At 38.5% G+C, this 14,648-nt stretch overlaps 2 protein-coding genes across 3 annotated transcripts; one reads left to right on the forward strand and one right to left on the reverse strand.

Moving 5' to 3' along the window:
• Positions 1-34: 34 nt before the first annotated feature.
• camk1db (calcium/calmodulin-dependent protein kinase 1Db) lies at positions 35-10,912 on the forward strand. 2 transcript variants are annotated; one of them, XM_079449966.1, is made up of 11 exons: positions 35-506; positions 4,755-4,886; positions 5,434-5,508; positions 5,588-5,726; positions 5,927-6,056; positions 6,347-6,422; positions 6,909-7,021; positions 7,474-7,552; positions 8,220-8,307; positions 8,926-9,076; positions 9,539-10,912. In XM_079449966.1, the coding sequence occupies exons 1-11, from the start codon at positions 412-414 to the stop codon at positions 9,640-9,642; spliced, it is 1,182 nt and encodes a 393-aa protein (XP_079306092.1). In that variant the 5' UTR covers positions 35-411; the 3' UTR covers positions 9,643-10,912. The 2 variants fall into 2 exon arrangements, with proteins under 2 accessions (XP_079306092.1, XP_079306093.1); XM_079449967.1 differs by having other exon boundaries at positions 54-506; positions 9,510-10,912.
• Positions 10,913-11,481: 569 nt separating this feature from the next.
• ucmab (upper zone of growth plate and cartilage matrix associated b) lies at positions 11,482-13,874 on the reverse strand (the record flags this gene model as incomplete). Its single annotated transcript, XM_079450930.1, has 5 exons — positions 11,482-11,558; positions 11,897-11,995; positions 13,422-13,517; positions 13,598-13,663; positions 13,811-13,874. 5 exons carry the CDS (start codon positions 13,872-13,874, stop codon positions 11,482-11,484), a joined length of 402 nt encoding a protein of 133 aa, XP_079307056.1.
• Between the last annotated feature and the right edge of the window lie 774 nt (positions 13,875-14,648).

The following is a 14,648-nucleotide window of genomic DNA, read 5'->3' on the forward strand; positions in this document are numbered from 1 at the left end:
TCCTGTATAGCTGGAGCAGTTTTAGCAACCTCAAGGTCACAGGTTCGATCATCACACGTGCCAAAATGCATCGGATGAATGAGAGCGTCTGCCAAATGCCTAATGTCAGAAGGTACAGCGGGTCCAGCCCTCCTTTCTCATCCGGTTTCTGTCACACACGGGATAACCGGGGGACCGTACAGCCCAACGGCGCGGTGAGTCAGTGAGGCGGATCCGCAGCGAGTCGACCCGAGCGGATTAGTCGCGCGCATGTGCCGGTCGAGCTGCGATCGGAATGCGGGCACCGATTAAAGCCGAACAGACAGTAAGAAGGACCTCTCTTCGCGTTTACGCGATCATCCGGTATCGTTTTCTATTCAGGTTGGAAAGATTTACGCGTTGAGAAGGTTATTCGCTCTCCCTGGAAGCACCATGGCCAGGGGAAGCGACGAGTCTGCCAACGGATCGTGGAAGAAGCAGGTGGACGATATCAGGAAGATATTCGAGTTTAAGGAAATCCTCGGGACGTGAGTATTTATCACGCTTGTACGTCGTGTGATGTTTAGCGGCGCGTGTCGGTGTCGGTGTCCTCCGGGTTGTTCTGAAAGTTTGACCCGCAACGCAGTGCTGATGATGGGGAGACTTCTGCCTGAAATACTTTCACATCCCATCAGACACGAGAATAGCCACAGAAGGAATGATACGATCACTGTAGTTTAACTGCGGTATTTAGACTAGTAAAACTACACAACATCACGATGAATGGACTTTAGACATAATAAGGCCATTGGTGATGTTACTACTAAGGGATCCCGTTTCTTTCAATGCGCACAAATACAGTGCGTGTCAGGACGTTGCCATTCATAAATATTGTTATTAACTACACATCGTGAAAAATAGTGATCGTTTTTTGTAGACTGTTTACCAAACTGTAAAGTTTACTACAAATATCATGGTTAAACTGCTTCTATGGGAAGATTGTACATTTGGAGTGACTGAGGGTTGTCAAAGTATGGTTTGTGAAACGATGGTTTCTTTTTGTAAGGGCAGTGGCAAGATGAATCAAGTAGGAAGGGATGTTTTAGGTGATAAAAAGCCATCAATGAACAGTATGGTGTGAACATTCTTTCATCGTTTTATTCACCATCATGTCATTACAAGTGTGCATGACTTTCTTCTGATATATATATATATTGAAGAATGTTGGTGACCGAACAGTTTTGGTTACCATCGACTTCCTCTGTGTGGACACAAAATCACTGAGCCGTTTATCAGAATATGACAATAAAGAAGAGTGTAAATAAATGATAACAGAATTGTTGTTAGTGTGAACTATCCTTTTAATCCATACTTAACCTAAATGACACGCATGTTTTTATTGTAAGCCCTTACTTTGATCATTCCAGAACAAACAACACCACCTCATGTTGACATTTACTGTTTCTTATTTGCTTTTGTAGTAACTTAAAGAAGGGTTTACATTTACATTTGGCAGACGCTTGTATCCAAAGCGACTCTTATTGCATTATACTATACATTGTTTCAGAGTATGTGCAATCCCCTGGGATCAAACCCATGACCTTGGCGTTGCTAGCACCATGTTCTAAACACGAGCTACAGGAAAGGGTTATGAAGTTTGCCCCGGTAAAGCTTTGGCATTAACAAGAAAATGTCCATTTTTGATACTGTAGATTTGCAAGTGCCATATGCCCGACATTTACCTTTACATTCCTGGAGAGAGGAAGCAATTTGGATAGTTTGTAGTTTTTCATTTTGTCTGGTTTTGTATAATGGTGAAAATTGGGAAGAACAACAATATTGTTCAAAATAAGATTCTAGTAACAAGTAGGATAACTGTTGCGGATATGTCCGTATATATACTATATTTATATTTGTGGCAGGTCTGTTTTACACGCAAATGACTCCGAATTTACTCACGAATGCTTCCTGAATGAGGCCCAACAAGTGTTTACAGGTCATGGTTGTCAGGTATGGTAGTCTTCAAAATCCTAAAATCTAGGCATCTCACATCTCTATACAGTGAAGATTTGTGTTGCATAACATTTTAACAGCACGACTAAAACAGATTTGCTAGTTGCTTTAGTGGTAACACATCAATAACCCCAAGTGATTTGTATAGAGCCACTTTATTTATGCCACTTATCAATACGAAACATCTGATTCTTAGATGTGGACATCAATTCTCAGAAGTATCTCCACGCTAAAATCTTCTTTGTTGTAATCCACAAGCATGTTATAGTCTCAGCAGACCAGCAGCAGAAATCATGTGTGCACATGTTATTATCTGTCTAAGGTTCAACACTCATAATGTGAAAACATTCCCTCTCTCTTTGACTCTGATTTGAGAGATGCACTTGAAGATTCAGCCTAAATAACTCCATATGTATTATTCTGTAATAGTTTAAACATGATAAAACGTAAATAACATTGGATTTGTGTCTAATGATTTAAAAAATTGTGTAATCTATTAATGGAAAGTGCATGAATCAGGAACACAGATTATCCATCTAGGATTTCCCATCCTGAAGATGATATAACTGATCCTCTTATGCGCCTTATAGAAGATTTCCAGACTCTAGACACACTAAACTGAAACCTGCGCAGAGCCATTTCAACATCAGTTTAAAATGTGTTGTTAAATTGTTTAAAACGAAGACATTCTTTAAATTGGTACATTTGTTTTAATGGATTTAATTGATAGTGACAGATTTCACGAATATGACTATTATCCTCAGATAATCTGAAAATGTTCTGATTTAAAATTATATTATTATGTTACAAAATGCACATTCTGTTTGAATGCAGATTGGATTCACCATGGTTAGTTAGGCACTTCCCCCTACATTACACACTTTACCCCTGTTTAAATGATTGTACAGCATGCATCCCCATGCGCAGTTATATGTCATAATGGGACAGAATCTGCACGCAGTGTGTTTGGGTTCGTTGGGTATAATGACGCATTAGTTGGATTGGCTGTGTGCCTACGGCTGTGTGTTTTTTGTCAGAAAAAGTTCAGACTCTTCTACACACAATGACTCAACAAAATACCTACACACATCGACCAACCATCTTCACTCAAATACTTTCAGTAACACAACTCCATCTGTAGCTGATCACTCTAAGCGTTCCTTAAAGAGAAATAACAATGAGTGGGATGTTAATCCAGGAGCATTTTTAGATTAATCCCAATTTAATCCTGTGACCTGTAAAGTGGAGGTGCCAGTTTAACTAAAGGTTTATTTGTGCGAATAGAAAAGAACAGATTTTTACATAAATAACACATTTTGCTAGAGAAAGATACAAATAAGCTTTCAAGAATGCTTCTCCCCTTAGACATCCATTGTAAATGCATCACGGCCATTTTTGTTTGTGACTTTGCCGTAACTCATTTCTGAACCCAGAACATTCCTTTTGAACAAGAAGCTTTTTAGCCTTGATCTGAATAGACATCCCACAACGTGTGATTACACCCACGTCTCATACGCTATACATATTGTGAAACTCATTGACATTTGCATTTGAAATTCAACATTTGTGCAAAGCTTGGGGGTTATGAGGAGTCACTACTCTTATCCGACCTCATGCTATGCAAAATAGAAAACTGTAATATGTACAGTATGCAAACGCATGTTTCCTTGGACAATATGCCCACATTATTTTAAAATGTTGTTTATACTTGGTTACCTGGTGAAGGGCTGTTGCAAAATGCAAATGTTGTCACATTGTTTAGGGTGCGTCTAGTGTAATGGCAATGCAAAACCACAACACTGACAGGAAGCACAACTCTTGAAGGTCATTGGTGAATGCAGGTTTATAGCGGTGCTCTTATAGCATTGACTTCATGGCAAATACTTCCTGTGGCTTTGATGATTTCCTCTTCAGTTGTTCGGGGTACTTGTGCAAAATTACACCACGTGGTTACAGCAGCATAGCGTTGTGGTTGAAACTTTTGTAAGGACAAGAATTGCTCACCAAAACGCAAAATTGGTTCTGTTTTATTTAGCCTCTTTAACTCTTTCTTTTGCTTGATATGTAAATGAAATGTACTTCATCTCTTCTGGATTTGAATAGCAGAGATGAATGCCGTAGCCACTGCAATATATCTCTCTCATACATATCTTGCAAAGTATTAAACCTTCTGGGCTCTCGCCTAATGACTCACAGCATTTCCAGCCTCCTGATGGGCTTATCCTTCAATCGCGGATGAGAGTTGTGTACAGTTTAAAAAACAGATGACAAATCCTTTGTTTTGGCAATGCACCAAGCCCTTTATAAGATCAAATGGTTTGGGAAACCCTTTTACTAAAAATGTTGTTTTGTTCCAAGCCGCCTGAACGACGGTGGTTTGTTTGTGTCAAGTGTGTGTCACGATACGGAAGGACAGAACCCAAGCGCAGTACCTATTATACAGTAGTTCACCCCAAAATAAAAATTATTACCAAACCACGGCGATACCCAATCATTTGAATTGGTTTTCGTAGTGAATGTGAATGGGTACCGCCACTGTTTTGTTTCAAACATTCTTCAAAATATCTTCTTTTGTGTCGGAAGATAGAAAGTCGTAATGGTTTGTAATAACAACGAGACGAATAAACAATAACAGAATTTCCATTTTTGGGTCAACTATTCCTTTAACCTAGTCCCCAAGTTGTTTCCGACAAGACTTTTTTTGTCTTACCTACTCTTGTCTCATTCTCCTTTCTTTATCAACAACTACAACTAATCATTTTTCATCTCTCTCATACCTCCAGTGGGGCTTTCTCTGAGGTGGTTCTAGCCCACGACAAGGCCACGGGTGACATGTGCGCGGTGAAGTGCATTCCAAAAAAAGCCCTCAGAGGCAAAGAGAGTGGAATCGAAAACGAAATTGCAGTCCTGAGGAAGTGAGTATTTAAAAAACCTCTGAAAAAGTCCAACGTGCTTTACATCTTTCATGCGAGTTCCACCAGCTGCAGCTCTAACCTTAAGTTCAAGGGAAGCAGTTAGTGGGTGTTTCAGCTATACTCCTCCGAGAAGTCGATGATTCAGTCTTCATGTCACTCTCCTCACGGCCTCCTACCTTCACTGACTTCTACCTGTCCCTGTGTAAAGCATTAGAAGTGTTTTTAAAGGCCGTACGAATGATTCATGCGGCCGGCCCCCGCCACAGACCTCCCTATTCACCGCACGTTGGGGCCGAGCGCAGGTCTGTGGTTGTCATGGTAAAAAGGCGTTTAGGCAAGAAATGATGCTGTATTGCACAATGGTCAGATGATGTTAATAAATCAGCACTTGTATGTATTGTATCTTTGGAAAAGAGACTTCAAGATTGTATGCATTTTTATATGCAGAGCAATTGTGATTTTCCGCTTGATTTTGTTCGCTCAACACAGTAAAAAAATTTAGTAATGCTAATGCATTTCATTATCACATTGTAATTTTCGTTCTCAGAATAAAGCACGAGAACATTGTGGCCCTGGACGACATTTATGAAAGCCCCAGTCATCTCTATCTGGTCATGCAACTGTAAGTCCACGCTGTATGCTTATTGTCTCTTTATCTTTTAGTCACGGCATCCCATGCATGTTTTTTTCCTTACTTTCAGTGTGTCAGGTGGAGAATTGTTTGACCGAATCGTAGAACGTGGCTTTTACACCGAGCGAGACGCAAGCGCTTCAATAAAACAAGTCCTGGATGCGGTCAACTACCTGCATTCGCTGGGGATCGTCCACAGAGATCTTAAGGTGACAGTTCCCCTCCACAGAACTCCCTTACTCCTAAAACAAATCGATATACAGAGACAGTTTCATTATTCTTCGAGGGTGAACGTGACCGTGCGGCGGGGAACCGGTCACCAAAACCTGACCACTCATTTCCACTTCATGTGTAAATAATCTCTTATTGTGTCTCTTATTCACTTTTTCACTCTTTTGTCTCCTTGTAGCCTGAGAATCTGCTGTATTTTAACTCGCACGAAGAATCCAAGATTATGATAAGTGATTTTGGGCTGTCCAAGATGGAAGGCGCTGCCAATGACATCATGTCCACAGCGTGCGGGACCCCAGGCTATGTGGGTAGGGCTGTCACCTCATCTACCTTACTCGTACCTCACTAAATTGCATTCATGTGTGAATCAGTATTGACTTGAAGTTATTGAAGTTGAACCGAAACTGAAAAATGTAGCACAGGTTGCAATAAATGAATACATGCAAATGAATGGGTTTGGAACAAGATAACAGGGTGTAAACAATAACCAAATGTTTATTTTGAATTATTCCTTTTAATCTTTCATTTCTTAGTATCTTTATTTATTTATAGATGTTATTTATGCCTAATCTCTTTCGTCTGAATATGTTCTCTTTAGCACCAGAGGTATTAGCACAGAAACCTTACAGCAAAGCTGTGGACTGCTGGTCTATTGGAGTTATTGCTTATATACTGTAAGTAGTTGCATTTCTTAAAGGGATAGTTCACCCCGAAATAAACATTCTGTCATCATTTACACACCCATTTGTCATTTTAAACCATGCAAAGCACAAATGAAGATATTTTAAAGGATGTTGGTAAACAAAAATCGTTGGTCTCCATTCACATCTATTGTATGGACACAAAACCAATGCAAGTCAATGGGGACCAACAGTTTTCTGTTTCCGACATTCTTCAAAATATCTTATTTGGTGTTCTGCAGAATAAGGAAAGTCATATAGGTTTGAAATTAAATGAGGGCGAGTTAATGTTGACAGATATTTCAATCTCGGGTGAACTGTCCTTTTAAAATGAGTTAACATGAATTCAACGAACAATACAACTACATCATTTAATAATATTTATTTTCACATTAACTAACATTTAGTTGTACCTACATAAACACTGAACAATTATATTGGTGTTAACTAACATTAACCATGATACTGGATTAATTTCAGATTGTGCGGTTACCCTCCGTTTTACGATGAGAACGACTCCAAACTTTTCGAGCAAATCCTAAGAGCCGAATACGAGTTCGATTCCCCGTACTGGGACGACATATCCGATTCAGGTGAGTGTAACGGCTACAAATCTTAAATCATCTTAAATAAAACTGTTTTTGACGTACGCACTATATAGTCATTTGTATCAAAACATTACTATCTGTGAAAATGACCCCAGTGTTACAGAAGTTGTGTTTCCCACCCACTGAAAACATAAAGCAGCACGACTCCGGTTACTTCCATTTATTTGTCACTGATAGTCACGACTTGAGCAGCTTTAATAAGGGTTTTTTTCCCCCGAAACGAACCACTTTTGCAGCCAGATATAAATCACCAATTGAAAGGCATTATCTGACGCTCGGCGATTCGGCAGCGTTTGAAAATAACAACTCAACACCCACACAACAAGCTGTTCCCTGATGCCTGGGGAAGTGTAGGAGGGTGTCAATTTTTCACAATTAGAACTGCACCCTTGTGTAACCGATTTAGGTCTCTTTTCTGAATTTGTGTTGTTTCACAGCTAAGGACTTCATCAACAAACTGATGCAGAAAGATCCAGAAAAGAGGCTTACTTGTGAAGAGGCTATGCTGCATCCATGGTGAGCAAGGAGCACAGCACACGTACTGAGTGTTCATTATGTGACCTAAAGGAGTCCACAAGTGGGGAATTTATAATAAGCACCTGTGGAAAGCAATGCAAGACCCTATTACATTACATTTATTTAAAGAGATCCAAAAATGAAAATTATTTTATCATTTACCCGCCCGATTTCTTTCTTTTCCAAAACACAAAAGAAGATATTTTGAAGAATGATGGTAACCAAACCACGGCGGTACTCATTGTCTTCTATTGTATGGAAACAAACCAATGCAAGTCAACCGTTGTGGTTCGGTTACCATCCCTTTAACTATGCCTTTAAGCTATACTTTTATGTGTACAACACAACACACTTCCAATCGACTCGACTAGATGCATTTTTAACTATTCAAGTTTTGGATTGTATTTGGTCTTTGTGGCTAAGCATTTACTCAAATAAGAATACCTTTTCTTAGCTTTTGCTGCATATTTTCAAACTTCTGACTTGTTAAACCTATTTTTGTAGGATGTTTTGGACCACCACACAACCCACAGCTCTGTGTTTATACAGCAGATGTCACACTTTGAACATGTTTAGCTCACGTGTATGGTTATATGTCATCTGACTGCCTCCTCATGGATGTCAGATGTAACTGCATGAAGTCTGGACTATCTTCTTTTTTTTGCAGGATTGCTGGTGACACTGCTCTGTGCAAGAACATTCATGAATCAGTCAGTAGACAGATGAAGAAAAACTTTGCAAAAGCTAAATGGAGGGTAAGTGAGCGCATTTCTCTTCCTGTTTGATGTTTACCTTGAACTGATAGCTTTCGATATCCGTTGTGCATTTTCTGGAAAACGGTTCACGGTTTTGGCTTCACTTTTAGACATTTTTCTTAAATTTTTAAAACAAATATGCTGCAGATAACTATTGAACTACATTCTATTACAACCCATTAACCTTATTAACCTGACTAAGGTTTAAGAATCTTAATGAGTTCATCCCCAAAAAACTGTCATAATTATGATTTATGTGAAAAATATCTTAATTTCTTGATATCTATGTATAGGACTCCATGCATCCATCGATAAAAAAATGACTCCAATGGGTTTATATTGGTCTTATAAAACAAAACAATAGAAGTATGAGAAAATGATATATTAATGGAACTGAAACAGAAACAAACTCATAGCTCTAAAATCAGATATGGCAGAATGTCAACAACATCAAATCTCGTGACGACATATCATACGACAATTAGTCAGGAGACATGCAAGAAAGGAAATCATATAGTGTACATCTGGGATGAAGTTGAGTAAATTAAGATGAACTATTCATTTAAAGTAGCAGTCGAATATTTGTCCATCTCTCTTCTCTTTCATTTCTATCTACAGCAAGCATTTAATGCGACCGCAGTGATCAGACACATGAGGCGTCTTCAGCTGGGCAGCAGTATGGATTCTTCTCAGCACAGTAAACAGAACCAGCCGTCCATGCCGGGAAAGAGTCAGTCCGTGGATGTTTCCACAGTCAGCCGCAACGACTGTGAGTTATCGCTGCAATGTTTTGTTTTTTGCATTCGCTGAAATTAAAGCCGACGTCCCACAAGCCAATTATTTAAGCGAAAGCTTCATTTGCATAGTCGCTGGAGAATCAGCAGGTGGACTCGACTTCCCGCTGAGCTAATAGCCCAGCTGACTAAAATACAACGTCTGAGGTTGAAATGATTGTTAGTCGCCGAGGCGGGCTTTTATGGTCTTGGTAATGACCAGTGAAGTTCCTTTTATTCTAAAGCATATGATCCAAACGTTTCCATTTGCAAACCCAAAACCAGATATGTCAGACGACAATTGTTATCTGTGAAAATTGAATAAAAGGCTAGTGGGACGCCACCTGAACAGGATTTTTGCTGACCACGTTGAGTTACTTACCATATATGATGTGTCCTGTATGTTGTATATCTTGTGTTGTCGAACAGCCCTTGAGGAGGGTGTTATCTTTGTCTAGGTTTGGACGCGCAGCAAGTGTCCAACTCTTCCTCTAGGAAGGGAACTCCTGAGCGCCATCCACGTGCGTCCACGGTCACTACCATCATCACCGGCTCCAAATGACATCACTTCCTGTTGGACCGTTTTTTTGGAGAGTATGGCACATTGGGAATGTTTCGAAAAAAACATTCTTCTGTTCATCGGTAACTTCTATTGTCACCTGTTGCAAGGTCCCGTTTCCTTCTTTGGAAAGTCAGTGAGGTGCAAGAATTTCGAGATGCACCGATTGTATTTTTGAGAGGGACTGTATGACCGAGCAAAGCTGGCGACGTGGGCGTGCATGGCATTTTGTCAAAAGTTAGTTTGACGTGAGTCTTGAATGGAGAATACAGATCTGCTCTGAATCTTAGAAAGTACATCAGGACACGAATGAAAGCACAAGAGCTGTGTAGATAAAACCGTTTTCGTTCATAAAACAGCTGTTGTCGTTTTTGCTGCTGTGTTTCAACATGCTGCTGTTTTGACCAAACTATCAAAAGATGTCAGTTTAATATTTACAAAATGTTTATGTAGTAAATCTTCTGGCTTAAAAATAACAATGACCACGCTTTTATTGTCATCCAGTAATCTAACATGAGTGAGTTGTAAGAAATGTCGAGTACTATCCATGTCAAATGTTTTAGAAGTCTTTATAAAAAAATTCCCATTGAAAACACTTTTAAGCGGTTTTGTGTAGTGTTTTGAGTTTTGCAAATGCATTTCTATTTTTTGAATGGCTTCTAAAACATTAAAAACAAATGTTGTCACTTTTCATTATAGTGTTTATGTTACATTGTATTTACATGAGTATTGAATAATGAAGATTTATTTTGAGTAAATTAAAGTATTGTTCAATTGTTGTTGACATTGAAAATAGTTTTATTGTGATATATACCTATATATAGTAATATGAATCTATGTTTTATATATATATATATATATATATATATATATATATATATATATATGTAACAAAAACACTGTAATGATGTCATCATCATTTTATTTTGTAGTTGTATCAAAAAGGATTGAGAAAGGTAGGAAAACCAAACTGTCCGACATTTAAATATCTGAATACTATATGCTTCAGTGACCAAACAGCTATATTATGGACATTTGTATTTGATCTAATGAATTACGATCGTGAGAGGACAGTCTTAGCTCTTAAACCCACACGTTGTGGGACTTCATACCAGCTATCTGAATTTAGCACCCAAGTGCTGGTTCTTTCATTTAAGTCACAGAAATGATGTAGACAGTTTTTCTCTTTGGTAGATTTGTATAACGGTGAATGTTTCTTGGTGATTGTATGGTGTGTTGATTTTAAATATTCATTAAACACAACAATGATGCCAACTATTTTGTGGTTTTTTTCAGCTTGGCTTTTATTTAACAAAAATGAATTGTCGTCTCAGTTCATGCCTGACGGTATTAAACAACTTAGACAAGGAACAAACTGTGTGCTGTGTTTACAGCAAATATTAGAAGGCATTGAAAATCAGGTTATGGTATTTCATTTTGAATGTGTGCAAGCACTATTTGTTTAATGTTCTGTAATTATTTTGTAAAGCTCTGAAATGCTATAAAAATGTAAGATTTTATTCAGAAGACTAGAAGACGTTTTTAATAGCAGATCTATTAAGCTATACATAAAAACATCTATAACACTAAAATATTATAGTAACTAATAAAGTAATAAAGTGTTATATAATTAGTCTAGGATTATGGAATAAAGACATATTTTTAAATAAATAACATGACGTAACACGCATGAGCTGCATGAAATCAAAACATAACTAAAGTTGTATTGTTAGACCAATATAGGTGTTTCATTTTTACCCCAAAAAATAAACTGTATTGTTCCAACCCTTAACCCGTTTTCTTGCTTTGTTAGCCAAGGTTTCAGACTGTGTGTCTGTTGTATTAATAAGAAGGGTCGAGACCATCATAATGAAACTCTCTCCACTGCTCTGTGCTCTCTCTGGTCCGCTCATCTTGCTCTGGAACAGTAAATACATTCAAATGTTAAATTTGAAATCATATTGCGCTTACATGTCTTTACAGACACAGCAAAGCAAAAAAGATCACCATTTATTTTGTTATTTAAACGTCAAAAATCGTAATAAAGAAAGATAACGTTTGACAAATAAAATATTTATCTATTTTATGTGAATGTTCTACGTTTATGAAATGTGTTGGTTAGTCCAATGTTGTTTTTTATCTAATGATTTAAAATGTGGCGCTTTATCTTAGGTTTTTGTGTTATTTCATCAGTCTATTTCAAACGCTGCTTGATGCAATATGGCCGCCAGGTGAATGTGAGTGACTGGAGACTCACCGTCGTTTTCCTCTTCAGCGTGGTTTTCAAACGTATTCCTCTTCTCCTCGTGATACTGTCTCATCCTCACATCTGCTGCCAGTCTTTGCCTCTGTTCAGCTAACATGACAAAACAAGTGTGAGAGGCAGAAAAATAAAGAGATATGAGCCAAATACTACGAGCTAGGAATATGAGGTAACGTTCGGAAGCTGTTGTTGTACTAACATTTTTAGACAAACCTTTGCATGCTGAGAGCTGTTTGGCTTTAGAAAACCCCTAATACTTGTGTATGTATACACTACTTTTATGATGCTTTGGTATATTCGTTTGTCGTTTGAGAGTTCAGGGAGCAATAACGATATGTCATAAAGGAGCAATATAGGTGCAAATACAAAGTTACTAGCTTCATCAAAAGCCAGACCAATACCTGTTGAGAGAACAATATTATTACAATTTTATAACAATATTATTACAATTTTAGAACAATGTATTTGTAATGACTTTCATTTGTAACAATAGACTGGCATTATATGGAAAAGGTCAAGGACTTTGTGTTTGCATGACATGAGGGTAAGTAAATATTGACTATTCCCTTAACTCAGTTCACTGGTCTTGTTGTGCACGATTCAGTGGGGTGCCAATGCTACATTTTCTAAAAATAGTTTCAAAATATAACTAAATATATAATAAATAAATGTAACTTTTACTTGGTCCAACAAAAAACTCCAATACAACCACCAGCTCCGTTCTAGTATGAGATGCACACTGTTCACAACCAATTTCAGATGGATAAAGTCTTGTCTCACCCCACATTTTTATATTTTCTTTTCGCTTACAAGTCATGTGTAAACTCATGTGAGATCATTTTCACAACACAGTTTACAATTCATTCAATGCTGTGTATAATGCTGACTGTACGTCTGAGGTTACAGAAGATAGATTTTTAAAGGGATTCTCAAGGTTAACAAAAGGTTAACAGTTTTTTAAACACATTTTTTACCATTTTTATCCAGATACTTGAACTCCCACGTGCAGTATGTGAGTGAATCTGAGCGTGTAAGGTTTTTGGTGGTCCCATAATGACAAACTAACAACCACAGACCAGGCCAAACGAAAGCCCCTCCAAAGTCCCTCCTCCCGCAGTGGTAGGAGCTGAAGTTTGCAGGTTGGTTTCTCCAGGCTGCCCTGTGGCTCCTGCTGTGTGCTTTGGTGTCCCATGAATTTCACGGCGGACCAATATTAAACACCTCTATATTTTTACTTTTCCTGCAAGTCACAACAATTTTTAACTTGCTGTGCACTTGCCATTCCGGTCCATTTACTTATTGCCCGACTTTAAGTGTAGTTTCTGTAACATCCATAAAACATATATTTTTTTAATGAAGATGCCAGCAATAAAGTTGAATTACATTAACATACAGTACTCCCTACTTTAATTTCTTTATATACAGTTTAAACAGCAAATCTTCTGGATTGCTAGAGTGAAATTCAAACCTTTGATCTGCCTGCGCATACAAGAGCTGTCACGCATGCAGAGAGCCTCACCGTTTATCTCATCCTGGCTTTTCGTAGCCCTCCTGCTTCGCCGTTTGAAGAAGTTGGAGGCGTCCGCCTCTGGCATGAAGATCTTCCGCAGTTCACCTTTGATGACGATGAAGAAGAAGAATGAGGTGAAAGAAGGCTTTAGAAAGATCTAAAGAAACATTGGAGTTTTTGGTCACCTTGAGGATCGGATGCTTTCACATCCTTTTTATCTGACACAGCGGCACTGTCGGTCCCTTCGAGTACTGTGAAAAGCAATACAACTTTTCAAATTCAACAAAAATCATCTCAAATCTTTATACTGCAATGATTTGCCAACTTCCCAATGGACTAAAAGACTCGTGGTACCTAGCTTTGGCAAATCAACACTTTGCATTCGTTTATCGGGTTACAGTCCAGGTACTCACAGGTGATGGTGAATGCTACGACGAGACAAGTAAGGTGTGTCCAGGACATTTTCAGACTTTCGTCCAAGCTGATCAAAACAAGACCGGATAATATTGAGCTCTGCAAAGGAGCTTGTAACTGTCAAGGAGTGACTGGAATTCATCCAGGAGGGTAAAAGAAGGGTGGGGTTTGGGGGATGTGTTGTTTTTTAGGGTGGGGAGGGGGGTTTGACACAGGAATGGGACGGTGCCGTGAGGGATCCCATTTGGAAAGATCAAGTGACGTAGGAACGTTTATGATGCTTAATAGTAATTTCGTTTTTAGGTTGGACGCTTTTGTCGATTTTATGCAATACACACTAGTTGTCATACTACTTATGCACTTATTTTCTCTTTAATGCCATGGTCTATAGAGCTACCTCAGTGCATATTTTTTTAATCATTATTCTTAATGCATCTAATTTATAAAAATCCCACAAATCTAAAGGAATCCCACAAACATGTGTATTTCCCTCAAAACAATATTCTTTTCGGAGCATGTACTGTTATTGGCCCGAGAGCCCCAAAATATTATTTCTCTGGATAGTGGTTTCCACCTGAGCTACTGTATGTGTTTTAACACAAAGGGTTTCTCTCATACTTCATGCCCCAGGCTGGAGAACGTCTGCGTTAAAGTTGTGTTTTTCAGTCTAGTTGGACTCTAGCCAATGGCAGGATGAAATAAATGATGTAGCTGTGAGAGTTGGAGCCCTGCAGAAACAGAGATGTGAGAATATGCAAAGGATTTGGAGAGAGACCTTGTGTGTAAAGATTTGGCTCAACTGACCAAACCACGCTGAATGTT

This window comes from Barbatula barbatula (assembly GCF_947034865.1).
Source record: "Barbatula barbatula genome assembly, chromosome: 25".
Lineage (NCBI taxonomy): Eukaryota > Metazoa > Chordata > Actinopteri > Cypriniformes > Nemacheilidae > Barbatula > Barbatula barbatula.

Bases quoted from the DNA above. Each gene is read 5' to 3' on its own strand.
- camk1db (XM_079449966.1), top strand. From the start codon at position 412: ATGGCCAGGGGAAGCGACGAGTCTGCCAACGGATCGTGGAAGAAGCAG. The intron at 4,887-5,433 runs GTGAGTATTTAA...TTTCGTTCTCAG, and splicing joins GAAATTGCAGTCCTGAGGAA to AATAAAGCACGAGAACATTG. The intron at 6,057-6,346 runs GTAGGGCTGTCA...TGTTCTCTTTAG, and splicing joins CGGGACCCCAGGCTATGTGG to CACCAGAGGTATTAGCACAG.